We start from the raw sequence: 27,591 nt of genomic DNA, 5'->3' as shown, positions 1-27,591 counted from the left end.
CAAAAATTAGAATGATTACAAGAGAGAAAAAGCAGATTAAAAATCGCTATAAACAGTTCACCATGACTCAGGGTCAAGAAGACACTGTGAAGAATAAAACAAATTGAAATAGAATGTTGCCAGCAGTGACTTTTTAGAAAAAAAAAAATCTGTTAATATTCAAATGTACTTATATTAGTCAAAAGATGAAGTCAAACACTGCAATTGGAAATTCAACTACAGGACAATGCAAGAAATTTTATGTTAATGTAGGCAAGTGGGTTAGCATGAACAGCCTTCTTCTATGATAATTAATAGATAATTAATCAATAATTAACCACAAAGGGAGACTTAAGCCAAAATGATGTCGCATAATAGACAAGAAGCAGAGTTATCTAGGGTAATTGTATTAGAACAAGGTAGGACTGTTGCCACTGGAATATATAATGGGGAAAAGATCGTGTACATTATATGGAGGATAGTCACTTTAATTTTTAGGTGTATAAACCATCTTATACATAGTTAATTTGGTTGGTTGGTTTTTAGATAATCTTTAAGTTTTAGATAATCTTATAAATTTTCTATAAGTTGCCATCATCTAGCATTTCCTTGTTTGTTCAAGAAGGAAAGAAGGAAAGAAAGCATACAAAAAAATCTGGGAGTTTTATGACATGGTTTTATCATCAATATTGGAATCAATATGGAGCTTCTAACTAGGTAGAAAAATGTTATAAAAAGAATTATATCAAGACATAGTCTGCAATGACATTTTCATGTGCTCTTTGAACTTACAGCTTTTGTTCAAGAGAATTTCTCAGTTCTGTTACTGTAATCCTTTCACTGACAATTGAGATTTTCCAAACAATCTCTAAGCCAGCTAACATCTGTAAATTCCATAATCTCTGAAACTTCAGTCTAAAAACTTTTCAAAGTTCTGTAACAGAACCTTCTGAATGGATTAAACACATTAAAAGACTGTTTGAAAACACTAGAATAAATGAAATGCAAGTTGCTGCATAAATGGTTATAAACTGAAATGCTCTGTAAGAAAATGAAAAATGTAATCTCTTTTCTGCTTTGTCATCTCAAACTCAATTTCTACAAGTACATGTACTAAACTAGAAGCATGGTGGGGATCATCACAGCTCTATCACAAGCCTAAAGTCCACTTAAACAGATACAACCAATTTGATTTCCTGAACCATAAGCTATATCAACTGATGTATTCGGGTGCAGTTGGTTTTGCCAGTGGACTAACAGAGAATGTTCTGACTGTATTATTAGGATTACAACTGTTTCTTTTATTGGTTTTGTTTCCTGATACTCAACTTTGTACTCATTTTTTTTTTTCAATTGGCAATAAATTAAGTTAAATTATCCATGCTGAGTCTGCTTTGCCTGTAATGGTAGTTAGTAAGCAAACTTCCTGTCTTTATGTCAGCCCACACGCTTCTCCTTCCTAAGCTTCCTATTTTCTCCTTTGTCCATCGGAGGAGGATGAGAGGGAGCAAGGTGGCTTTGGTGAGTGCCAGATGGGGCAACTCACCACAATTACCTTCCTAGTCTACCTCTCCTTGGTCACACAGACAAAAGTACTCAGTAACTCAGTAGAAGAACTAGGAAAAAAAGTATTCCAATACTGAAATTAGTACTTCACAATAACAGGTTCAGGTGGATAAACTCAATGCCTGACTAAAGGAACCCAGGTTTGCTTGATAACCTTGCATACCACAAACATACCGACTGATAAATTTTAATTTTTTTAACCAAGTAGAGACACTAATCTTCAATTAGTCTATTCATAGATTTATTTCAGAAATTGATACTGTAATTTAATCTAGAACCAGCAAAATCAGGTTTCTTGACAGAGCACATGCCATTTGTAATTGTTTGTTTATCATTTTGGAGTGTCCTTTTGAACACTGTTCTCTTCTGAGAGATGGCCACAAAGAAATATGACTGAACTACAGCATTATATTAACTCTTGTTAAACTATCTCCTCAGTCTAAACATACTTCCCTATGTCAGGAGAGTTGACAGAGACTGGAAATAATATAGACCAAAGCAATTGTGCAGGTTATTATTGTGCATTCATCTTTGCAGCACTAAAATTTCTGTTTGATACACAAGAATAATACAGACAGATTCATCTTCATCCTAGCATATTACATGTCTGTCTGTGGGCTCTAATAGAGTAAAAGGATGAAACTCTTCAATTTCAGCATCAGCCATTGAAAAGGTAAGAATTTGGTTGAACACAGTCATCTAAGCTTCCTCTTTCATGAACTAAGACAAATAGGCCTTCTGGAGGATAATTCAGTATATCTTGAGAAGATGGCTACTATAATTTGGAAGAATAAGCCTCTGTAATGCTTTGTTTTTCACTGTTGAACAAGCATGCTACTGCAGAACTAAGATGACTAGCTTTGAAATGACACCTGATTTTCAGGTGACTATAAAGTAAGATCAATAAATACTGTTTCTAAGCAAAATGGAACTCTGCAGAAAGTGTAGTGTGGATCACTCACATTTTTCCACATTTCCAGCAGTGATACCTGGATCACACACATGCCAAATACACCAGTTCTTTTGCCTCTCAGGAGCTCACCCATCTCAGAATTGCTGGCTAGCCAGCAAGTTCACTGATAGCAGGCCTGATAGCCAGTCAGTGAAAAGTTCTGGTTCAGAAAGTCCCTAAACCTAAGACTGCTGAAAGTCTGGAGAATATGCCAAAGAAGCATTACTTCAAGCTTAACATATCCTTACATTTTCTCCCAGCTATTTGCAATGGACCACTGTCGAAGTCTGTGTGCACGGCTACAGAGATCTTTGGTTTGACCTAGCATGTGTTCTCAGGCAGGCTGTTTAAGTACCATCAAACTAGCTGCAGTCACACTGGGACTGATCAGCCCATTTCCACACATAAATCCCACTTTGTTTTTACAGTCAATGTGCATTGCTTTTCCAAAACTTCTAGCGAAGTTCATCACCCATGGCAGTTTTGTACTAACCAGTTAGAAAGTTCTCAAAAAGTATCTCTTCATCTATGTATTAGAGGAAAGAGAGTGTGGAGAAAAGATTTTCAGACCACTCCTACTCTACGCAAGTCATGTATTCTAAAGGTTAATGTGTTTTAGCATCAAAGAACAGTATCCAGTACAACACATGCACCACAGCACAAACTTCTAGAATATAAAACACTGGAAATTAAAAAAAGGATGATGCATCATGCAGACACAGGAACAATGAAAAAGTTATCAAAGTCTCTAAAACCTGGAACAATAACTCTTTTGCTAGGCATCATTACAATGTTACAGGAGTAACCTACCTTCTACTTCTGGTATTATAACTTTTACCAATAAATAAAAATACGTTTTTTCTTTATGGTTGAATCTAAATCCTTTCTTTTGTATCTCAAAATTCAAACTTCTTACTTAAATGACAGTTAAGGAGCATGATTCAGGTCATTGGAACAGTGGATTAGACTAGAGGACTGCTTATTTCATAAGGAATTAACAAACATGATAATAATTCCATAAGCATTAATATACTAAACCCAGCTATGTAACTTAGTGAATACCAATCATTAAGCAGAATCAATACTCTGGGTTTACTATACATGAAATATGCAGTCTTTAGTATATGTAAGTATAGCCCATGGAATTCTAAATTTAGCAGATTAAACATTTCATAACAATTGCTTACTACATCCAGATTTTAATGTGTTGCAAATATGCTCTGCAGACTATAAATTATAATTGTTACAAAATGCAAGCCAATATATCCTCTTTGTCTCTCTACATATATGATTTGAGAGGTTTTAATTATTTTTCCCCACATACTCTCCAGTACCAAAAAAAAAATGTCAATATTTCAAAACCTTGTACAACAAACATGCTTCAACCATACAGCAACTATATGGCAACTACATAATATATAAAGGAATTATCTATACCTTTTAAAATTCTGATCAATCATAGTATATGGAAATTAGAATTTGAGAAATCAACATCTTGCACTACCACAAAACTACCCTTGATGCTTCTAACCCATTTCATACTTTTTTTTCCACATATGTATGACGGTCTTCTCTTAAGATTCACAAGAAAATATTAAAATATCAAAATTTACAATTTAAGACACAAATTGACTCTTTAGTTCAATACACTGCAAAATTCTACTAAAATTCCTCTTGAATTTTAAACAGTACAAACCTAACTATAAATCTGTGACTACCTGGAGCCATATCATTTTATCCGTAACTGTATGTATTGTTTTTACTTTCAGGACTTGTCCATACTTCTTTCATAGGCATTTGTAGTTTTACTACACTATTCCCATCTACCTTAATAAAAGGATGTTTGGATCTACATTATTAACCCCTAATAATTCTGCTAAAGGAATGCCAGATCATTTTACTGGCAAATGCCAGTGTATTTTATTACTCATAGAATTAAGGTTGAATTAAAGTTTATAGAATTAAGGTTGACAAAAAGAGATGAGAGATACAAACAAACAAAATGATTCAGTAAATTTCCAAAATTAAACAGTTACTTGATCCATCAAATCACACAGAATCACAGAACAGTTGAGGTTGGAAGGGACCTGTAGAGGTGATTTTGTCCAACCTCCCTACTCAAGCAGGGACACCTACAATAGGATGACCAGGATCGTGTCTAGATGGGTTTGTCTCCACGGACACACAGACAGGATTGAAAGATTGATAAATACGGTTCAAATGATAATCTGAGTGCATGCCTCAGTGCATCATTCTTAACAGAAACACTTACAGTTTATTGGAAAATGCAGGCAGATCATGGATGATCTCTTCATAAGGCTCTTCTTGAGATAAAGTAGAAACAGATAAAGGGTCTTTCATTTTTTCCTCCCAAACAATTTCAGCCTTCAAAAGCATTTCCTCAATAAACTCAGAAGCTGCAATATCTAAGACATTGGAACACCAAGATATCAGACAAAGAAAACAGTACAGAAAAGCTCCTTTCAATTCAGCTTTCCAGATCAGATTAAGATTAAGCAGATGGCTAGATAACTATTTCATTAAAAAGGAAAGAATTGTTCAGATATTGATCATAAAATAATACTTGAAATTACTGGAAAAAGCAAAGGTGAATAAACTCAGTATGAAATTAAGTTGTCATCTGCAAAACCTCAAAACTAGTCTGTGTAGTGAAATGAAGTATTTATTCAATAATTCATAGGACATCAGTAAAAACAACAAAACTATTTTCACCTCTGTACTTCAACGAAAATACACTGAAATAGCTTTTGAATCTTTTACATTTCTACAAACTAGATTTATGTCTTGCACATACAAAAGCACTGAAATTGGATGTGTTTGCAGACCAGAAATACAGTTAATTCAACTGTATTAATATTAATTAACACATACTAAAAATGTTTAGCTAGCTGTATTGTTAGGTGTATGGTTTAGACCATAGCCTTTTATACAAACTGGTGTGTATCTAATCAGGAACAACTTTCCTGAATGTAAGTGTTGTGGAGTTCCTTAAGAGTATACTTGTAGCTACTTCATTATTTGAAGCATAACTTAACTTCCTTTATTATGCAAAGGAAGTTTCTCCTCCTAAAAAGAAATAATTCAATTTTCTACATTCTTGGGTTCCATTTTCATTTCACCCTAGGCCTGGAAGGTTGAACAACTACATGTTTCTTCTCTCCAACACTGCTATCTAGCATTACTGACATTAGCTCTGCCTTGATCCCTGGGTTAGACCTGAAGATATGAAGTCCCTTTCAACCTAATTCAGTCTATAATTCTACTTCCTTTAGAGTCAGTGCTTCAGCTCCTGTTGCTATCTGATCAAAGAAGGTGCCTTCTTCTATGGGAAACTACAGCTACTACATTTGAAATCTGGATGGTGAATTTGTGTTCATTTAGCAGCTACAGGAATTCCAGTCTATGTGATATCATCAATTGAGAAACAGAAGGGAACTCAGTAAGAAGTCACCAAGGAAGCAGAAATGCAGCTATCACCAAGCACTGACAAACTTACAAGGAAGAAACATAACTAAAAATAACCAGAGAATGCAACATGTGGAAGAAAATGCTATCATATGATATGACATCTTTCATGACTGTGACTAGCAGTTCTCAGCAATATACAAAAAACTATAAACACGTGTATATATGTATGTAACTACACACACTATATAAACTATATGCATATGTATACTTAAATATGTGTATGTGTTCATAACTAAGTTAGTAAAAATGAAAAAAGTGTCACAGTAACTAGCACACATAATACACATAGATTTTCACCTACCTGAAGGTTTTTCATTATTGCAGTTAAGAAGATTGGGATTTGCCCAGTGCATCAAAAGCAGCTTCACAAGGTGGGTCTGAAACAGGCAAAACAGGTCTTTGAAATGGCAGAAGCAGGGCAGGAACAGTACAGCTGTCATTCAGTGTATTTGGTCCTTCCTGCACTAGGTGAAGTAATACAATAACCAAAGGCAACACTTGCAGCTCCTTCTGGAGCTACTACACATTCATATAGTTCACCAGAGACAAAGTAAAATACAGTTCTATTACAGTTTCAGTGTATCCTCAGCACAAGTCCAACCCTGAACTCTCCCTCCATCCTTAAATGTGCAAACAAATCCAAATCAGCAAGGAAAAAAAAAACTAACCTTCCATCACCACCTGTCATGACTGGGATCACAAATATTTCTTTATGCCTAACTAATTCACCAGCTGTGTACCATCACTGCCAAAGGGGTATGACTCACAGCCACCATGGAAGTAAATCTTTTCTCTGTCAGCAGTAGAAATTGGCACATTTATCTTATGTTTACCAAGTCAATTTAACCTACTAGTAATTGGAACAATTATAGTACAGTAGAGTAGGGTATAGTATCATATAATGAAAAAGTCTAAAACATATTTTTCAATTCCTGCATAAATGCTGCAAGCAACTGTTTTTAGCAAGCTTTCCTATCACTCCACTGAAGTCTCAAAGGATATTTCTCCATCAAAGACTGTAGTAATGTCTATCCTGATAAATTGGTTGGTAAGAAAATAGTAAGAAACTACAAAAGAAAGAAAAATACATTTAGAAGCAAAGTCAGAGATCAACTAAATGAGAGAACTGTTTGCAATTTAATTTTTTGCTAAGAAAAATAAAATTTATAAAGTAAATGTAACCAACAGAGGAGGGAGAGCACAGGGGAAAGTAGGGTGCACAGGAAAAAGGATTCTTTAGAGCAGAAGAGAGCTAAAGAAAAATGAGACCTAGATCAGACAGCAGGTAAGGCAAAAGATAGCAATTCGGCACAAAACCAAACAAATGATAGATTAATAACATAGGGGCTGAAAAGGAAGGAAAATACTGCAATTTAAATATTAAATTCCATGTGGATTCAATATTTTTTAGACAATTTACTAGGAAAAAACATGATAAGGAAGAATCAGCTAAATGCAGGGAGGAAAAAATCAAACCTCTAATTGCAGAAAGCCAGGAAAATATTGTTATAAATTTCTATAAAAATAAAATGATCTTGCACTCCATGGCTTTCTAATGTGGGCTTTCCATTCTGGCTGTAACAGCAGAAAATTCAGCAAACCGTGGAAGCAGGGAGGAAGCCATAACAGCTTTATTTCCAAATCCAATTAGCCCAGCTTTCAACCAAGAACCCTCAACACATATATCTCTGTGATTTTTCATTATGAAAAAAAAATGGAATGTCGTTAGTCATTAAACTGACTAAATCAGCGGCAGTTCCGTAATCTCATTAACAGCCATTGTGAAAAGTGGTAGAGGTTGTATCAAAGGAGGTTTTTTTAATGCACTTTCGATTTAGTAACAACAAACAGCGTTTTGGGTTACCCAAGTTTTGGATTTATGCCACACGAAGACCCTTACATGGTGTGATGCCAATGCTTCCTGCTGTCAAAGAAATAACTCCAGCTGGAAATCCTTGATGCACATCACCACAACTAAGGCATTCAGGTCACTGCTAATTTCAGTTACCTGCTCTAGGATAACCAGAACTGTCTGTGTTAATTTTAACGTCATTCCCTTATCTTTTAGAAGCAGTATTTTAAAATCCAGTTGCTCTATCTTCTGAACTGTGCCTGACAATAGAAATATATATATTATCATAGCAAATTACCACTGTCCAAAAGTATTTTAGTTGCGGAGTTACAAATAAAGTAGATATGATAAGAAAAACTGCAATATCTAATGAAATATCTAAAGAAAACATCAATATGTATTTTGATTCTTATTTCCATTTTATGTAGAGGGGAAAAAATTATTAAGTGATGATTCACTGTGCAGAGAAGTACTAGTAACAGCTATTATTTAAAACATCTGCTTAAAAATGTCACTTGCCTTGATTTTCCTCTTATGCCTCTAAATATTTATTCAGTGTCTTTTGACAGGACACATGGAAACCTCTTCCACCCTACTTCTCTCTTTTCAGAACTTAGCTCTGAGTACTCTCCTTCACAAATCAAACACTTAGTTACTTCTCTTTACAACTAAAGTACAACTCCCTCTATATACGTAGATACTCTCAGCGTTCTGACCAAATTTTAATTTTTCTACCTCTCTTTGACATCCCTTCCTGGGTGTCTTGCCATCTGACTGTTGAGAATACTGTCACAAGGAATATTTTCTTCCTTACCTCTTTAATATGGAAGTCATACCTTTTAGATTCCCTATGGGTTCCTTCTTTTCTCACAGGCCATAAGCTGCTTGCCCTCATTTTCAAAGGCCTTCATACACCCTCTGTGCCTTACCTTTTCAGCTCTCAGACTCCTGTTCCAGCTTCACATCAGTCAGTGACTTTGCCCATCACTAATATATTTTCAAATGCATATTGCCATGATTTTTCCAGGCTGCACCTGGAAAGGATGTCTTCAAAACATCCCCAAGACTACACTGTAAATCTCAGTTCCCAGGCCATTCTGATGTTATGTTTGCCGAACAGAGTAACACGTAAGGCATTGACATTCCACCATTCAAGTGGATTGAAAACTGGCTCAGTGGATGGGCTCAGAGGCTGGTGATCACTGGCAAGAAGTCTAGGTGAAGGCCAGTAACTAATGGTGTACCCCAGGGGTAAATACTGGATCCAGTCCTGTTTAACATCTTCATTAGTGAGCTGGGTGATGAGGTGGAGGGAAACCTCAGTAAGTTTGCTGATGACACAGAACTGGGAGGGGTGGCTGATAGACCAGAGGGTCATGTGGCCATCCAGAAGGACCTTGACAGGCTGCAGAAATGGGATCACAGAACCTCATGTAATTCAACAAACAGAAATGCCAAGTCCTGCCACTGCGGAAGAACAACCCCAAGCACCAGCACATGCTGGGGGCAACCCAGCTGGAAAGCAGCTCTGCAGAGAAGGACGTTTGGTTCCTAGTAGAGACCAAGCTGAACATGAGCCAGCAATGTGCCCTCACCACTAAGAAGGCCAACAGCTTACTGGGCTGCTTTAGGAGGAGTGTGGCCAGCAGATCAAGGTGATCCCCTCTACTCAGCACTGCCAAAGCCACATCTGGAGTAATGGATCCAGTTCTGGGCTCCTCAGTACATGAGAGACATGGAGCTACCGGAGAGAGTCCAATGAAGGGCCACAAGGATGATTTGGGACTGGAGCCTCTCTTCTGTGAGGAAAGGCTGAGCAAGCTGCGCCTGTTCAGCCTGGAGAAGAGAAGGCTCACAGGGGGTATCTCATCAATGTATATCAGTAACTGAAGGGAGGGTGCAGAGAGGACAGAACCAGGCTCTTTCCAGTGGTACCCAGTGCTAGGACAAGAGACAATGGGCAGAAACTGGAACACTGGAGGCTCCCCCTGAACATCAGGAAATACTTTCTTATTGTGCGAGTGGCAGAGCACTGGCACAGGCTGCCCAAAGAGGCTGTGGGATCTCCTCCTTGGAGATCTTCAAAAGCCGCCTGGACATGGTCCAGGCACCCTGCTGTAGGTGGTCCTGCTCGATCAGGGGATGGGACCAGATGACCTCCAGAGGTCCCTTTCCACCTCAACTATTCTGTGACTGTGTAATGTAACAGTTCACCTACAGCTTTTCCAAAGAAGACCATTTCATCTCCATGAACTAGTTAGTGAACTTTTAACAGTTTGAATATCTGTGGACATAGGAAATTTTTAATGAAAATATATTAAGAAAGGTTATATTAATTACAGCTTTACAAAGTCTTATATAAATAAAATGTTTTTTTGTGCATTTGAGAAATCTGAGCTTGATAAACAAGACAGATTGCACGATCAGATGTGCAGACAGATTACTACTACAGTTACACCAACAGAACTGTTTTTTTCTAAAGTAGAAAGCGAAGAAAAATGCAGCCTGCCTCCTGCAGTGAACTTTAGTACTCATAGGAAATATTACAAGAAAATGAAGTGTGATTCACATTAATGGGAGCAACACTTATGATCAAAGGAGCTAGAAAAATATGCACAGATGAACATTGCTGGACAGGGGACCACTGGAGTTGAACAGCTCTTTAAACGTAATGAAACAAGGAGTACAATAAAAGTTACAAGGGAAAAAAAGCATAAATAGATTAACCACAGTAGGCATATTACAAAGTTTTCAAAAATTACAAAATTTCCCTCTGCAAAAGAAAAAGGGGCTAAGTTTTACCACACACAAAAGATTCACAAAGACAGCCAAATGCTCAGTTTCATAAACCATAAGCTGATATGCACAAATTTTGTCCAGCTGATAACTGTGAGGCCTGTTGCCACAGATAAGTGACCGCAGTGACAGGGTAGGAAATAGGGCATGAAGGAGTGATAGAGGTTCCTCAGGACTCTTCCTATACACCAAAGGCTGAAAAGGCAGTTCTGATCTGCTCTCACGCCATGTTAGTTTTAAGGCTAGTGAATTAGCTGGAGAGCAGAATCAGTGCTCCTGAAAAGTGTCTCTCTTCCTTTCGTGTCCAGTCAGATATTTTCTTCTGAATTAATGCACAGGACACTAAACTTGTGCCAGCACCCACAGAGGTTGGGCTGCTCACTCTGGCTGAACTTTGACCTCTTGAATTATTAAATTTTTATTTATAATTATATTTTTTATATATATATATATATGTTGTAATTATAATTATATATTATATATTAAATTATAATTAATATATAATTAATATAATAATTAATATGTAATTATATTATATATTAATTATTATATAATTATATATTATATATAATTATATATTATATATAATTATATATATAATTATAATTATTATTAAGCCCCAATACAACTATTTGAGATATTATTTATTTCCTTTTATTTACCATTGGAGAAATACCTGCTCAAGTCATAAACTTAGAAAACTGGAGGTTTTTTGCAAACATGCTCATGTGTTAATTTGTACAGCAATAAATATGCATCACCTAATTTGCATGCACCCCCAGCAGCAAATTCCTTCAGTCCCTCACTTTTCTTCTATCGAAACCAACATTTCTGCCCACTCCTCTTTTTCTTTTACAAAGTTGGAGATTTCCTACCACCCTTAGTGACCTGCTTCATGATCAACCTTTCGTTCACCCACCCACCATTTTTGCTTCCCCAAGCTCTTTCTCTCTGTTCCCTCTGAGACTCCTACCTCCCTACATGTCTCAACAACTTTTCTTCCATCCTTTTATTTGTGCTCTTACACTTCCTTGGGGACAACTCTACTTTTTTTTCTTGACATCTATCCTTCAGTTCTCTTTCACTAAGACTTTCCCACCTTCCTCGTGCAATTGCCTTCTACCTACTGTCACTTTGTAGATTCCCACTCCATTTTCTGTGGATGTGGTCCCTGGCATACTCTCATCCACAGCTGGACAAAGCCACATAATAGGAAACCAGTGGACCAACAACCTTATATCAAAAATTTTTTGGACCATAAATCTCACAATGTTGTGTGGGGAAAAAGTGAAATCCTCAAGAATTATTTTAATATCTACAGTCCTTATTCACTAAACACAACAAAACCCTAGGCAAAACTACTGGTTAGACCATTATTAACAACAGTTTTCACCACTGAGTAACATGGACTTCAACTGCACTCATAAGAACCAGGTTTCAATTGCTTATAAGGCTAAATTATACTTCACTGAACTGGAAAAGTGAATATTCACCTCACTGTGATTTTTACTAGGCACTTTGCTAGGACTGCTGCCTGTGAGTTTTTATGATTCCTTAAAAAAAAAATATATATATATATATGTGTGTGTGTGTGTGTGTGTCAGAAAGATAAATCAGCCAAAAATGAAGCACTTCTGGGAGCAGGGTGTGGGAAAATATATTGTTCAACCCTTGTGAGCTCCCATGTTTGTATGACGTGAAGACTTCGTATTAGGCAGAAGATGAATTCTGTGGGCTGACAATATCCTTTTCATTGTCTCTTTGTTCTCAAGTTGCAAACTTTTGAAAAAATCATAGGCACCAGATGCTTACAAGACAGTTTTTTAGATTCTAATGGATAAACCAAAGAGCCCACCTTTGCTCTTAAGTCCACTGTAGGCCTAAATGTTAGTCTAACCAGTACCAGTGGCTCTGTTAGCCAGAAAAAATTTGGATGTTCAAAAGATCTGCAATAAAAAATATAAATCAGGTAAGTACTTTCAGTTTTTGTTATTACAATTATTATTATTATTACTAAGCTTCTGTTATGGAATTGCTGTAACTTCAGGCTAGCCATATATTGAGCAGATGGAATAAATAAGATCAGGTAAGTGATCATGTAAGAAACTAAACTGAAAAGCACTGGAGATGTATTTAATTAATAGAATGAAGTGAGAATAGGCACTTAGCAAAGCATCAAGGATATTAAGAAAAGTGCAGGTTAGGGAACTATATTTACTTATACTGGGGAAAAAAAAAAATGTAGAGCCTGTGACTGAGATGCCCAACATTTTTAAGTAAGGCAATTATTAAACTGTTAGAGTTTCTGTGATTTCAGTTTTGAAGATCATATCGTATATTCGTTGTTCCTTACAAAATAGTACACCTTAAAAGACTGCGTCTTCCTTGAAGCCAAAGTTCCATATGTAAAAAAATAAAAGCAGTATCTATCATTCAGGGGCTAAGTAGCATTTTCTCTGCAATTGCTAATCTCATCCGTAGTACTGTTCTAGAAACATGAAATGATGTCTGAAACTCATTACTGATCTCTCTTCTTAATACAATATAGACAAGGAAGATATTTTCCCTGTTTCAGCACAGAGAAAAGGGGACCATAGCCACCTGCGGTCAGTAAAGTGGAACAGATTAGAAAAAGTAGGTTGCAGGTATGAGATGAACAGCAGGGTAGTAAGAGTGGAGGGGAAAAATAGAACAGAGCATGAATAAAACACTGGACTTTGGAACAAACAGCATCAAATAAATGAAGTGAAAGGGAAGAAGAGAGATGTGGCAAGGAGCCAGGATGTAGGCAGAGACAAACTAAGCTGAAAAAGAAAATGAAAGAGGAAAGTGACATTGTGAGGAAAAAACACTGAGATTGAACAAGGGAGATTGGGACTGTGAGCAAGTGGGAGAAAGGGATAAGTACAACAGAAGGGCAGGAAGGTTGGCATGAAGCCAAAGTAGAGAAAATAAAGCTTGGACGAGAACCAGGGAGAGGAGGAGGGACAGAAACTGGCTGTGCAAGGAAAGAAGGATTGGGATAAGAAGCCTAAGATGAGACACGAAGCCAGGCAAATAAATGGGACACCGAAGCAATGGAATAAAAACAAGAATGGAACAGACTGGAGGGAATGGAACAAATAAGGTTACACGTGGGAGGAATGAACTGTAAAGATTGGGCCTGTTTATAGACAGAGTTTGGAATGGAACCCAGATTCCCCAAGTGTCACCACTACCTTTCTGTAGTCAGTGTGTTTAACCTTTACTGCTTAAATGCACTTTTTAAGCCTCTGGAATAGTTTGACTAAAGAAGGACAACATAATACTGTTTTCAGCTACTTAAGAAAGTGACAAAGGTCAGTAAAAAGTTTTCTTTTCAGCTGACGTGAAGACTTAAGCAGTCCTTACTTCAAGACTATAACCTACATTTCTATTTTTCAGTCCTCCAGGAAATTAGACAGAGAAAAAAAAATAGATTACATTGGGAAAATATTGCATGATCTTGTGATGAAAGATGTTTTAAGTTATGCTCATACAAGTTCTATATTCGTGCCACAGAGGATCATAAATCTGGCACTTCTCAAAGTTTTTGCCTGAACAGTCTTTTCAACCTTGTTTATGATATACGCCTCTCCTATTTTCATATATACATACTATGTATATAAGAGATAGTTACTATTGCTGTTACTTCAAGGAAATTAATTTTAATTTTGATCGCTATGATCCTGAAGTAGTGAAATAAACATCATGTAGCCAATGCACATCTCAGCTTTAACTACATACTTGTAACCACTGAGAATTTTATAGTATTTTTGGAAATCGAGGCTGCCCCGAGTCTGTGTATGAAGCTTAAACTTGTACTTCTATTTTGTTATCATTTGGTATTGTGTGAATCTAGCTTCTCTTGCCTTAGTATTCTGTACCCGAAATTAGCATTTGAAAGATTCACAGAAAACTTCTGAGTACATTGAGAGTGAAAGAATGATATCACAGGCAGAAATCCCAAAGAGGTCTCTCTGCTTGAGGAAAATGAGTGTAATTGGATCTGAAGGGAAATGCTGCTGTTCTACCTGAGTATCATCATGAATGCCGAAGATGAACAAAAAGACTAAAGAAAAGAGGGTGAGATATGACTGGATAAAGCATTCTCGAGAGGATTTTCTGACCATAAATGAAAGATTCCAGCTGCTTGACAGAGAAAATATGTATTCCCAGAGTGACTATACTCTATTCTCTTTGAAATACCGAACAAGCACCTGCTTCTTTAGGTTCTTCTCATTGAAAATATTTGTGGAACGTGTTTGCAGAAGTCCAGAAACTGCAATCAAAGGAACTACTATAGAAATGGCCAAAGTGGAATGAGATTTAATATCATTTCCTACAAAGAGTTCAGGTATCCTGTCTACACTGTAGCATATTGTAACGATCTCTGTGGATTCTCTCCTATTTTGGGGTCAACATGCGCATAAGAAAATAGTTCATAGTTGGGTTGAATTACTAATGTGTTCCGGTAACGATAAGCAAATTAGACAACTAGTAACAAGATGTGTTCTCTCAAACTTCAGCTGTGAAATGCTGTGTTTGGATGAACTAACTAGACAGAAGGGTATGATTCAGCCCAACCAAATGTGTATTAAGGGAGAATATACTTACACATTGCCAGTTTCACACACAAATTTTAAAAATGACACAGGATATATATAATATAATAAGAAACATAAGCTAAACATCTGAGCTCACTAAACAATTTTTGTTTACTTATGCTTAATGGCAAATCCTTTCTATTGCAAGAGTTACTTTTGTAGAGGCAGCCAGCAGTTCAACAATCTTTTTTTTTTTTTTTTTGATATCATGAAACTGTTAAAGCCTCAAAGCCACATGCTAAATCCATCTTGTTAAATAAGAGAGTGCAATGGAGCAAGCTTAAGTAACCCTTATAATCCACACTGCTTAACTGTTAGCTCTGTCCCTGACTCTGCTTTGGACCACTCCAACCAGCTCTCTAGAAACAAGACTAATCTTCTATAGAGAAAGCTAGCTCTAAACAATGTGAATGCGAGTCAGACTGTTCCCTGGCTTAATCCCTAGCCTTCTTTGATTTAGCAATTTAACAGTTTATACACAGGCAGGCAGCATCCCCCAAGGATGAAATTTTGGGAGAGGTAGTATTTAAGCTACTGGGGAGTCAGCTCTGACCTGCACGCCTCTGATAGCTGGTTTGAAAGGTGACATTTCTGTGATAAACAACAAAGAAACAGCTTGTGCCTGGGAAATCTGCCAAAGTACCCAAGGCAAGCGTCAGAGCTTCAGCCTATTCCCACCACAGGGAGGGCGAGTGCGTGCTCTCTTGATCACAGCAGCCCGGAAGGTGTCCAGCAGGGACAGCACTTCCAGTGCCAGACTACTAGCTGCTCACAGAGAGATCGCTATGCTAAATACAAACGAGGGCATCAGCCTGAGAAACACAAGTTGCCCTTCCTCAGTTGGTATCAGCGAGGGCATGAGAGGTGTGGTATCCCAGTGACTGTATGTCCCACTCTGGTGTGCACAGGCAATAGCCACCAATAGATCAGCACTTCCCATGCTGTATGTGAATGAGAGAAGAAGCTGAAATTGCCATCAATTAGATCAAATAGAATGCATATGCTCAAAAGGCCCTGTTAAACTTACTTAAGCAATCCTGGCACATTCTAGTTTCTTGAGGCTTGCTTTGTTGCCTTCATAATCTTATTTTGAATAGGATTTTGTGTGCCATTGATGCAGATTTGCGTGTGTTTTGAAGAGGTTATTATATTCCATCATTTTATTAAGTTATTGAGCAACTCAGACCTTAATACCACAATAGTGTCTTTTTTTAGGTATTATGTGAGACTCTCAACTTGCATTAAAAATAAAAAATTGGTTTTAGTCCTTATATTTACAGGGTGGAAAATGACAACAGTCCTAGAAACTCAGAAGTACCATGCTTAAAAATATTCCTATTTTTCAATGCTATTACTATTGTTTTTTAATGTTTGCAGCTGGCAGTATTTCGATTTCCAGTCTACCAATGCACTGATCGGTAACCTAATCAGTTTCTGCAAAGCAAACATCATTTTACAAAAAGAGAGACTGACCTTCAGGCAGTAGCCTCAGTTACCTTATCCTATACTCAATAGCCACATCCTGTAAATACTCCTCAAACTCAGCAGTATTATCCTGTACTTCTATGCAATAAAGGAAGAAATTCTACACTGGATCTACACACTCAGGCACTAATAGCATGATTCATTTATCATTCACTTATATTCTTTTTCAATATTGAGACTATAACCATTTGAGCAAATTGTAGATAGTAAATTTATCAGTGACTAGAATATTTGAAACTGCTTTTCTCTCCAAATATATATAAATGTAGCTACATCTTTTTTTAAAACATTAGGTAAGATATACTGACACTGAAAACTCCTAGTTATTCTCTCTTTACAAGGAATCCATTATATTTTGCATTTGATAAGATAGGTATTGTTGTAAGTCTTTAACTGTACTGCCTATGTAGGATTTACTCTGTGCAGCTTTATGTCATTTAAGAGTGAGACATCTGCTCCATGCCCCCTTTACAATGACTAGGGAGAAGCAGAATATCCAATGTGCAATTCACCTATCCTTTGGCCTGTTTGCCCATCCTTTGTGGACTGGATTTCTCTCATATTTTGTTAAAGTGTTCAAGTTAGACATCTAGCATCTGTTAGTTGCTTATACCCTCTGTAGTCTGAGGGAGAGGCTGACCTCCAAGTAATGATTCATCCCACCTACTTTAAATGCACCTCTTAGACTTGCCTAAATTGCACCCTAGAGGTTAGTCTTCATTCTGGTAAGGAAAAGCTTTGAATTTGTATTCAAGTTGTAGTTAGCTAAATTTAGTTGAGAAGAATCCCATCCTAAATAAAACTGCTTTTGCCATTATCAAGGTGCTTGTACAAGCCAGAATTTGATTAATAGGGGTGAGTGTGATGTTTTTCACATGCTTTGCTCACTCAGGATAATGTATCATTGCTCCAACAATTTATCATATCGTTTACTGTGGAAGCTGGAGAAATAAGCTTTTTGTGATCCACTTACATTGTGTATTAATTTACAACTTGAGTTTTGTAACATTATGCTTCCAGTGCCTATATTCTTCATAAATTTCCTCCTTTACTGCTCCAAATTAAATTTTCTCACTATAAATTTTAAACTTCGGTGGATTCAATTTATTTTTTTCCATGTAAAGTGAATTAGTACCAACTCTACTCTTGTTATGATCATAGAAATAGCCATATCAAGGTGTGGGGGGGTCATTCTTCTTTAGTATTTTGTGTATTTAAAAACATAAAGTTTTATATGTACAGAGCGCTGTTCCTTCAGCCGAGTGTTTATGTCACTCTAAAACTACATAATAATTTCTTCATAAGAATATTACTACTCACTTTTTTCATAAGGTGATGTGTGTATGTACGGTCTATAACATAAAGCACTCCAAGAACATAATGTGCAACTTGTACAACTCGTTCAATTGCATTTTAGTAAGTTAAGCAGGTTCACCAGACAAAAAATATATCTGAATGATAAGAATTTTACAGTTATTTCATAGACAGAAAGAATTATCAGTTCACAGGACTCATAAAATATAATGATAATAATTATATATTGGATGGGGGCTGGAAGGAAAGAAATCAGCCCAATGATTGAAAAGAACATTCAAAGTAGTATGCATCTGTAGTATAACTGAGGTGGAAGAATGCATTACAAATGAACTTTTTAAAAATGTGAATTAAAATACATAAAACTCCTGACAGAAAAGACAGTAAAAGATTCAGGGGATACTTCATGTCTATACTTTCACATTTTAAAAGACATTTGCATCTTTATTAGAATCTAAATGGCTCTGATTCATTCATTTAAATATGAAATTGTAAGGAAGCCAGTCTATCACACTTTAAAATGGCTGCCTTTCCCACTGGAAGCACAAATGGTAGTGCATCAAACTAAAACCAAAAAGATTTTTTACTGTCTTCTGATAAAGCATACAGTTTATCACTGCAGTGAGTTTTTCAAGTGAAACTTTTAAACAAAGCCTACCACAAATATGTGTTACAAGAGGGAGAAACTGTAAGGGCCAGAGTCAAGAATTTATATTAATGACTTTCTCAGGAAACAAGAATATTTCTGGCTAATTTCTCATAGAAAACTAATTTCTCATAAATATATTTTTATTTAAAACAGATTATTTCAAATCACATCTTGACTAAGGTAATTCTCACCTTGCCATACTGTATTCTCCCAAAAAAGTAACAATGCTTGTATTTGTCTATAATTAACTACTCAAAATGGAATTGTAAATATGATATGCACACGAATTCACATTAAGGCTAAATGTTTTTCAAAATTATCATAAAGGAAATTGTAAAAACACTGGTGGCTTAGCTATTGTATGAAATATTTTCCTGACATCTCATAAATCCCTCTTGATAAAGCAATTTAAATGATTTAATTGTTTTTTTTTCCACGAGAATCCACATTCAAACCATGTTTAATCTTCTAAATAAGGATGGCAAATTATCTACAATGAAAAGAAGGTATCTCCAAGTTTTATTACTAACACTACATAGGGAAGATATTTCCTCTCTATTTTGTTATTTTTAGCGATGAAGAGTACAATGTTACTTCATTTGTCTTCATCCACATGTACCCAAAGTGTTTGTACAGTGACTAGCAGAACTGATGCCTGGCCCCTCACCGACAACTCTGGGAATAGCATGAATCACTGCCACCATCACCTCAGACATAATGATAGAATTACAGAATTACAGAATGGGTTAGGTTGGAAGGGACTTTAAAAGTCATCTAATTCCAACCTCTCTGACATTGGCAGGGACACCTTCCGCCAGACCAGATTGCTCAAAGCCTCATCCAACCTGGCCTTGAACCCTTCCAGGGACAGGACATCCACAGCTTCTCTGGGAAACCTCTTCTAGTGCAGTGCTGAATGCAGCACACCACGTGGGATCATAAAAGAGCAGAGCAGGGGAGGGGAGAATCACCTGCTTCGATCTGCTGGCCACCCTCCTTTGGATGCAGCCCAGGATGCAGTTGGCTTTCTGGGCTGCAAGCACACATTACCGGCTCATGCCGAGCTTCTCATCAACTAACACCCCCAGGTCCTTCTCCTCAGGGTTGCTCTCAACCTATTCTCTGCCCAGCCTGTATTTGTGCTTGGGATTGTCTGGGCTCAGGTGCAGGACCTTGCACTTGACCTTGTTGAACTTCAAGAGGTTCACACAGGCCCACCTCTAAAGCCTGTCCAGGTCCCACTGGATGGCATCCCTTCCCTCCAGCATTTCGACACACCACCCAGCTTGGTGTCATCAGTAAACTTGCTGAGGGTGCACTCCATCCCACTGTCCATGTCACCAACAAAGATATTAAACAGTGCCAGTCCCTATACTGACCGCTGGGGAACACCACCTGTTACTGATCTCCACTTGGACATTAAACTGCTGACTGCAACTCTATGAGTGTTACAATCCAGCCAATTCCTTACCCCCTGAATGGTCCATATGTCAAATCCATATCTCTCCAGTTTAGAGACAAGAGTATCACAGGGGACAGTGTCAAATGCTTTGCACAATCCAGCTAGCTGATGTCAGCTGCTCTCCCCCTATCTACCAAAGCTGTAACCCTCATTGCAGAAAGCCACCAGATTTGTCAGGCGTGATCTGTCATTAGTGAAGCCATGTTGGCTGTCACTAATCACCTCCTTATTTTCCATGTGCCTTAGCATAGTTTCCAGGAGGATCTGCTCCATCATTTTAACTGGCACAGAGGTGAGACCGACAGGCCTGTAGTTTCCTTGATCTCCCTTTTTTCCCTTTTTAAAAACAAGGGTTATGTTTCCCCTCTTCCAGTCAGTGAGAAATCTACTGACTGCCTGCCACAACTTCTCAAATACAGTGGACAGTGACTTAGCAACTTCATCCACCAGTTCCCTCAGGACCTGTGGATGCATCTCATCAGGTCATGGACTTGTGCACCTTTAGGTTCCTCAGATGGTCTTGAACCTGATCTTCTCCAACACTGAGAGGTTCTTAATTTCCCCAGTCCCCTTCTTTGCCTTCTGGGACTTCAGCTATGTGGCTAGAGCTCTTGCTCGTGAAGACCGAGGCAAAATAGTCACTAAGTACCTCAGCCTTTTCCATAGCCCAGGTGACCAGGTCTGCCATTTCCTTCCAGAGAGTGCCCACAATTTCCCTAGTTTTCCTAAAGACTAGATATAAATAGTGATAAATCACTGACATACCTATAGAAGCCTGTCTTGTTGCTCTTGATGTCCCTGGCCAAAGTTAATTCTAATAGGGCTTTAGCTTTCCTAACTTGATCCCTGGCTGCTCAGATGATTTCTCTATATTCCTCCCAGGCTATCTGTCCTTGCTTCCATCCTCTGTTGGCCTCCTTCTTCTGACTGAGTTTGGCCAGTAGCTCCTTGTTCATCCATGCAGACTCCTAGTGTTTTTGCCTCTGAACTTGGAGAAGGTGATCCTTGAATATTAACCAGTTTTCTTGCGCCTTGCTTTTGTTCAGGGCTTTGTCTCATAGTACTCTACCAAGAAGATCCCTGAAAAGGGCAGAGTCTGCTCTCCTGAAGTCTAGGGTAGAAAGCTTTCTGTGCTCCCTCCTAGCTGCCCTCTGAATGAAAAACTGCACCATTTCATGGCCACTGCAGTCAAGGCTGCCACTGAACTTCACATTTCCCACCAGCACCTCCTTGTTGGTGGGAAGGAGGTCCAGCATAGCACCTCTCCTCATTGGCTTCTCTATCACTTGTAGAAGGAAATTATCATCAAGCATTCCAGGAACCTCCTGGATTGCCTGTGCCCTGCCATGCTGTCCCTCCAGCAAATATCGGGGTGGTTGAAGTCCCCAATGAGGACCAGAGGTTGTCAACGCAAGGCTGCTTCTATCTGTCTATAGAAGGCCTCACCTGCTTGGTCTTTCTGATCAGGTGGCCTGTAGCAGAATCCCACTAAAATGTCCTCTGTCCCTGTCCTCCCTTTAATCCTGACCCCTAAGCTCTCAGATCCACCCCAGGCAGAACTCCAGCTGCTCACTGACATAGAGAGTGACATTCCCTCCTCACCACCTCTGCCTGTCCTTCCTAGAGAGCCTGTATCCTTTCATTCCAGCACTCCAGTCATGGGAGCCATCCCATCATGTTTCTGTAATGCCAATGAGGTCATAGGCCTGCAGGCATCTGTACATCCCTAACTCCTCTGGTTTATTGCCCATGCTACATGTGTCAATGCAGAGACGTTTAAGCTGGGCCCCTGATGAAGCTGACTTACTGGCTGGAGTGTCCAGAAGAGAGACACAGTCTAACAAAGAGCCATCAAAAAGGATCATCTCACAAAATAGCAAGCTGAGCTCTTAGAACACTCCAAAAATAATGATATTTTCCCCACTAGCCATTTTCAGTTACAAACTTTATACGTAGCGGTCTGTTTCAAACAGAAAAATACCTGACTTTATGACAAAAAAAAGCTATTTCAGGTCATCCAGAGTTAGTGTTGCAAACAAATATGTGTGTTATACACACATGCCAAATGAAAGGTTTTTTCTCACTCCATTCGAATAAGTCCTTTCAAGTCTTTTTCAATGAAACCAGGGATTAGGCTTCACACTACATAAGACTTGTAGCCGTTATATGACTACATTAGTGCAGTACAAAGCTTGAACTTTCAAGCCATCCTGAAATGTAAGAAATAGTAGCTCACGTTCAAGATTACACTCCTGCAACTGTATTACTTCTGAAAAAAGTTTTCTTGCCCTTCTGAAATCAGAACATGGGTACAGCGAGTATGTGTCTACCTGCAGTATAACATCAGGATCCAGAGGGATCAGTAAGGATATTAGAACTACAGCACAGCACGGTACAAGATGGGATGAGAAAAATAAAACTATAATACATGCAAAATGTCACTGATGCCTCCCTGGCTAACAAAATGTTTGCTCAGCATATTTTTGCAGACAATTTTCTCCATAAACTTAACCTTCCAGAAATTTCAGCATGTATACACTAACCCATACATATATATAAACCAACGATTTAATCTACTGTGAAAATACACTGAGCTTTCATACCCTTTAAGAGAGTAGATATAGAGTATCTCAATAGGAGAAATCTACATCCCTACACAGTTAACTGGTCTCAAATACACTTAAGTTTACTATTGCTTTACTACATCTTCTTGCTATAAAGTAGTATTTAATTTCTGAAGTCCAAAAAGCATTTGGAAGGCATTTATACTATTAGAATAGTATAAAAATAAAATAATGCACATACAAAAATGAAATAAAGTAATACATATACTGTAAGAAGATTCATGTATGGCATGCTAATAACCAATAAGAAATTAATCAATGTATAATGTAAGTACTGAATTGTACCCTTAAATACATATGCCAACCTTAAAATATATAACTAGGAGTTCTCTAAAGAAGGCAGTCTCAGAGCTGAATTTTTATATATATGCATAAAGTATTTGAATTATCTATGAATACCTATAGACACATCTCCTACTTTTTATTAGATATTTTTGCATGATTAGATCCTGTTCCTTAAATCTGGTCGTTAACTTGTGGTTCACTTGCAGTGAAAGACACAAAAAGGAAAAAAAAAAAAACAAACAGCAAACAAATAAACCAAACCCATAAAAAAGTCATCTTGGCTTCCTATGCAGACCAATTCAAGGATGATACAAAATCAGCAGCATCCCACATGTTGTATCTCAGCACTTGCCTCGTAATTCACAGGTTTGTTCTCCCGAGTACCAAAAAGCAACTAAAATACCAGAAACAGACATGAACAAAAATCCTACATCTCATCAATTATTGGAGAGAGATTCAGCTAAATAAATGGCATTGTCTTCAGTGAGATCAGAAACAGATTTATCTGAAGTTTTTGTGAAGATTATTATGAAGTTGATATTATGAAGATATTCCAGCAGAAGTCTATACAGAATTTTATTTATATTTACTTAATTATTTAATTTACTTTAATTTAAAAAAAAGGGGGGGGGGGGAACCAAACAGAGTCCTGTTTAGGAGCAACAACTTTTTGCCATTCTGAGTTACTTTTAAAAGCACAGTTGATAGTCAAAGTGCAAGAAACAGACATTAGAAGATGGCAAAATACCAAAGAAATACGGCAACAACTACAATTTAAAACATTTTCTGACGAACCCTGTACACCTACATCCACAGTGTCAGGAAGGATAGCTCTGCCATCAGAAGGAATCTGAAGAGAAAAAAGCAATTTGTATTCAGAGATACACCATGAAGCTCAGTGTTTTGTCCACAGCAGAGTATATCTCAGTCCCTCTTTGTGGAGGACAAAGACGGGATGGGATGAATTTTCCAGGAGCTGCAACAGAAACCTGACAGGAGAAAGGGCATGAGGGTGGGATGCTGAGCTAGGATGCATCAGAGAGGTTTTTGGAGGGTGTCTGTGGGTAAGTGGTGATTTGTGAGTTGTCAGGTGTGTCAGTGGTAGCTGTGGGGAGCAATCATGAAGTGGTCAGACATAAGAAAGGAGCTCTGACCATGTTCTGGGAGAGTAAGGGTGAAGGAAATGTGAAATGGTGGGATGTTGAGAGGCACAAGTCATATTTAGACACAGCCTCCAAATCCCACTCCCAGAGCACCGTTCCACAGCTCAATGTCTGGAAAACTTTGAATGCAACTACTGTGTTAAGTGGATCCTGTACATTCACAGAAATATATACAGCAAATAAACTAGCTAAAAATAAGAGTTTGACATCAGAATATAAGAAAACAACAGACAAAAGTGCTTATTTTGGCTCCTTTTCAAATTTCAGTGCAAATTTAATTTTTTGCCGGAGACAAACTGCTGTTGATTTTAATGAGTCGTATTGGGATGATAGCTTTACGATGTTTATTCTCAAATGATCTCTGTCATTTTCCATATGCCACTTATAGTACAGAAACGAGTACGTTTTTCACATTAAAAACAGAACAGTCTCCCTGTCTTGAACATATTTGCTATTGCTACAGAAGACTACCATAAAGAAAAGAAAAGGAGGTGAAGAAATCATGCTTTACCTGTCCATACTTTGCAGCTAAATGTAGGGGTGTCCAGTACTGATTATCCACTACATTGAGATCAGCCCCGTGATCCAGTATCAGAGATGCAACATTCTTGTATCCATTTGCACAGGCCACGTGCAGCTGCAATACGAAAATGTCTTGAGATGTTTAGTTTAGAGTTCTCAGAAAAAAAACCATAATGCACTATTGCATATATTGATTGCCTTACAGACATAGCTGGATAAGTCACAGTAACAACAAATTCAAAACACACATGAAAGCAACATTCTAGAAAACCACCACTTAATCTTTCTTATCAGTTATAAGCAAAAACCAACAAAAAATAAGAATGTCAGTTTACTGACATCTATATAAACAATTCAGTCTCACTAGACCGTTTTCATACAATTTCAAGCAAATATCCAATATCCACTTAAAGCTTATTCACTGACTTCAAGAGCCCAGGTATATTCACACATTTCAGCAGAGCTTGGCCTAGACCTAACTTTCTTGTGTGACAGTTCAAATATCCCAGATGTGAGATGACATTACTTTATTCTAAAAGGAATTCATTAACACATAATCAATCTAAGCATGTTGACTTTGCAGCACAAAATTAGTCATAAAAAAACACCTTCTTAAAAAATACCACAGAGATTTTGTTTCTTTTACTTGTGTTGCTTCACAAGATAATTTAATCATTTAGAGTGGAATTGCTTTAATACTTTAAATTGATTTTCTATACCACTATACTTCATTTCAGAGGTACCGTGGGACAGAAGAAGAGGGAAATAAAGTAAAAGAATGAGAGAAACTCAGGTAAGAAGGAACCTCTGGTGGTCCCATAGTGCAACTTCCCATTAAAGCAGGGACAACTTCAAAGCTATCTGTACTTTCTCATGGCTTGTTGATAGGAATAGCAAAGACAGAATGAGAGACAAGTTACTAAGAACTGCAGTGTCAAGAAAGCAAAAGAGGAAGCTCAAAAATTATCTTTGTTAATGGGTGATTTGAAAAATTGGATTCATAGAGAAAGAAATGGTAGGGCAGCATAATTTACTTAGTAATTTACTAGTAATAATCAAGTGAAAGAAGAAACACAATAAGGAATCCTACGTGAGGGAAAATTTGTCATTTGCAAATTTTAGTGGAAATTGTTTCTTATGTATGGTGAATAACTCTGTTGAGGCAGATCCTTCACATGACCAGAATGGGTCATTTCACAGGGTAGTGGTGTTTATTTTCTCATGGCTCTCTGCTATGATTTCAAACATTCTCTCCATTTCCGGGAGCAAAGGAGACAAAATTTGCATTTGGAAGTTGGCAGAATGTAATTCCCCACCCACAGTCAGAAGGAATCAATCCTTGTAAATGTCAATAAGAACAGGGTTCAGTAAGACTGCAGAACAGGGATAACCTGTACACCAAAATAATGTAGCCCAACCACATGGGTTTTTTGTTTGTTTTTTTTTCCCCTTGAAGCATTGTTAGCCTAAGAGACAATTTTTCTGAGAATTGGAATGGATGGCTAATGGCAAGAAACCTCTTGCAATAAACCTCTTACTAGAACTGTGGGTTGCAAAATCACTATAAGCATAGGAGACACCAAAAACTGAGTCCAGGATATTATTTGCCACTATTTTTTTACTTCTGGTTCAGCTGTACCTGCAGAGAGTAAGCATAAAGTTTTCTTTATGAACATTCTTGATGCAGAGGGGTGAAACACATTACAGCACATCAAAAATCTTCCCCTAGAATGGGGGCAGAACACCAATTATGTTCACCATAAATGTTCTAATTTCAAATGTACAAAAACCTCAACATTTTCCCATAATTTGATATAGCTTCAGCTTTTTGTTTTTAACAAAAGAAATTACATTTTCTATTCAAACATCAATTTGACAAGCACTATTTTAAAGAAGTTTAAAAGCTGAGAGGACAAAGGAAATATTTAATGACTAAAATCTTTTGAAGAAAAAATTATTACAGGAGAATTTATCAGAAAAAATAGTTTTACCACATATCATTCTGTGTCTGTACTGCATATACACATATGTATGTGCTATGAATACAAGAGAGTGCGTACGTATGTCATCAATTTTTCCTTATTGATCCTAATTTACACGTGGTCTTAGATAATGTATGAAGAAAAGATTGTTTGTGACCTACAGAGAATAAATTCCTGAGGTGGAAAAATCAGGGCTTAGTGCCACTCTTCTCCACCTTTGCTGCCACAAAGAAAGTAGTTTATGTTTGTACCAACGGGTATATATAGGTTTTCCAGAGATATACCAAAATACAGTAGAACATCGAGCTGAGAAGTGAGCTAGACTAAACATTTTTTCCCAATCTACTGCTCTCTGTTCAGGACTTATAGCACCTACTCCATCCATAAGGTACTTAATCTGCTGCTTAGCAATCTGAACTGAAGATGTAGTTAGCTTTAGGGCAGTCCTGTGCAACAGTGCTCTTCCAAACTGGCAATGAGTCTGATGCAGCTTGTCACTGTGTTGACAAGTTTATCTTCTCGGTATGCCCAACATCAAATAAAGAATGTACTTCTGGCTATGGCTTACAATACACCTTCAGAAACGGAGCACATTCAGTGAACATAATATATACTCAACTGATTACACAGTAAAGAGTGAAAGCAAATAAATAAATAATAAAAAAAAAAATTATTACTTGGGAAAAAAAAAGACTTGGTGACTGTCAATCGATAGGATTAAAGCAACAGACCTGTTTTTTTGGTACGCTCACTTTCAAATATAATTATGTTCCTGCTGCAAACTGTATCATCTTAGATTCTATCAAAAGAAAATACATCTCATTTTCTCTTTACAACTGGTATATT

At 37.4% G+C, this 27,591-nt stretch overlaps 1 protein-coding gene across 5 annotated transcripts in view; it reads right to left on the bottom strand.

The window, feature by feature from the left end:
• The window catches only part of MYO16 (myosin XVI), a 383,536-nt gene that overhangs the window by 189,410 nt on the left and 166,535 nt on the right, over positions 1-27,591 (bottom strand). For all 5 annotated transcript variants that reach the window (XM_048077900.2, XM_048077901.2, XM_048077902.2 and 2 more), the window contains 3 exons: positions 24,753-24,878; positions 6,288-6,363; positions 4,770-4,923 (listed from right to left, as the gene is read on the bottom strand). In XM_048077900.2, the coding sequence (XP_047933857.2) occupies positions 4,770-4,923; positions 6,288-6,363; positions 24,753-24,878 (356 nt within the window). The remainder of the gene's footprint in view (positions 1-4,769; positions 4,924-6,287; positions 6,364-24,752; positions 24,879-27,591) is intronic.

This window comes from Anser cygnoides, chromosome 1 (assembly GCF_040182565.1).
Source record: "Anser cygnoides isolate HZ-2024a breed goose chromosome 1, Taihu_goose_T2T_genome, whole genome shotgun sequence".
NCBI lineage: Eukaryota > Metazoa > Chordata > Aves > Anseriformes > Anatidae > Anser > Anser cygnoides.
This window is presented reverse-complemented; position numbering and strand designations above follow the sequence as displayed.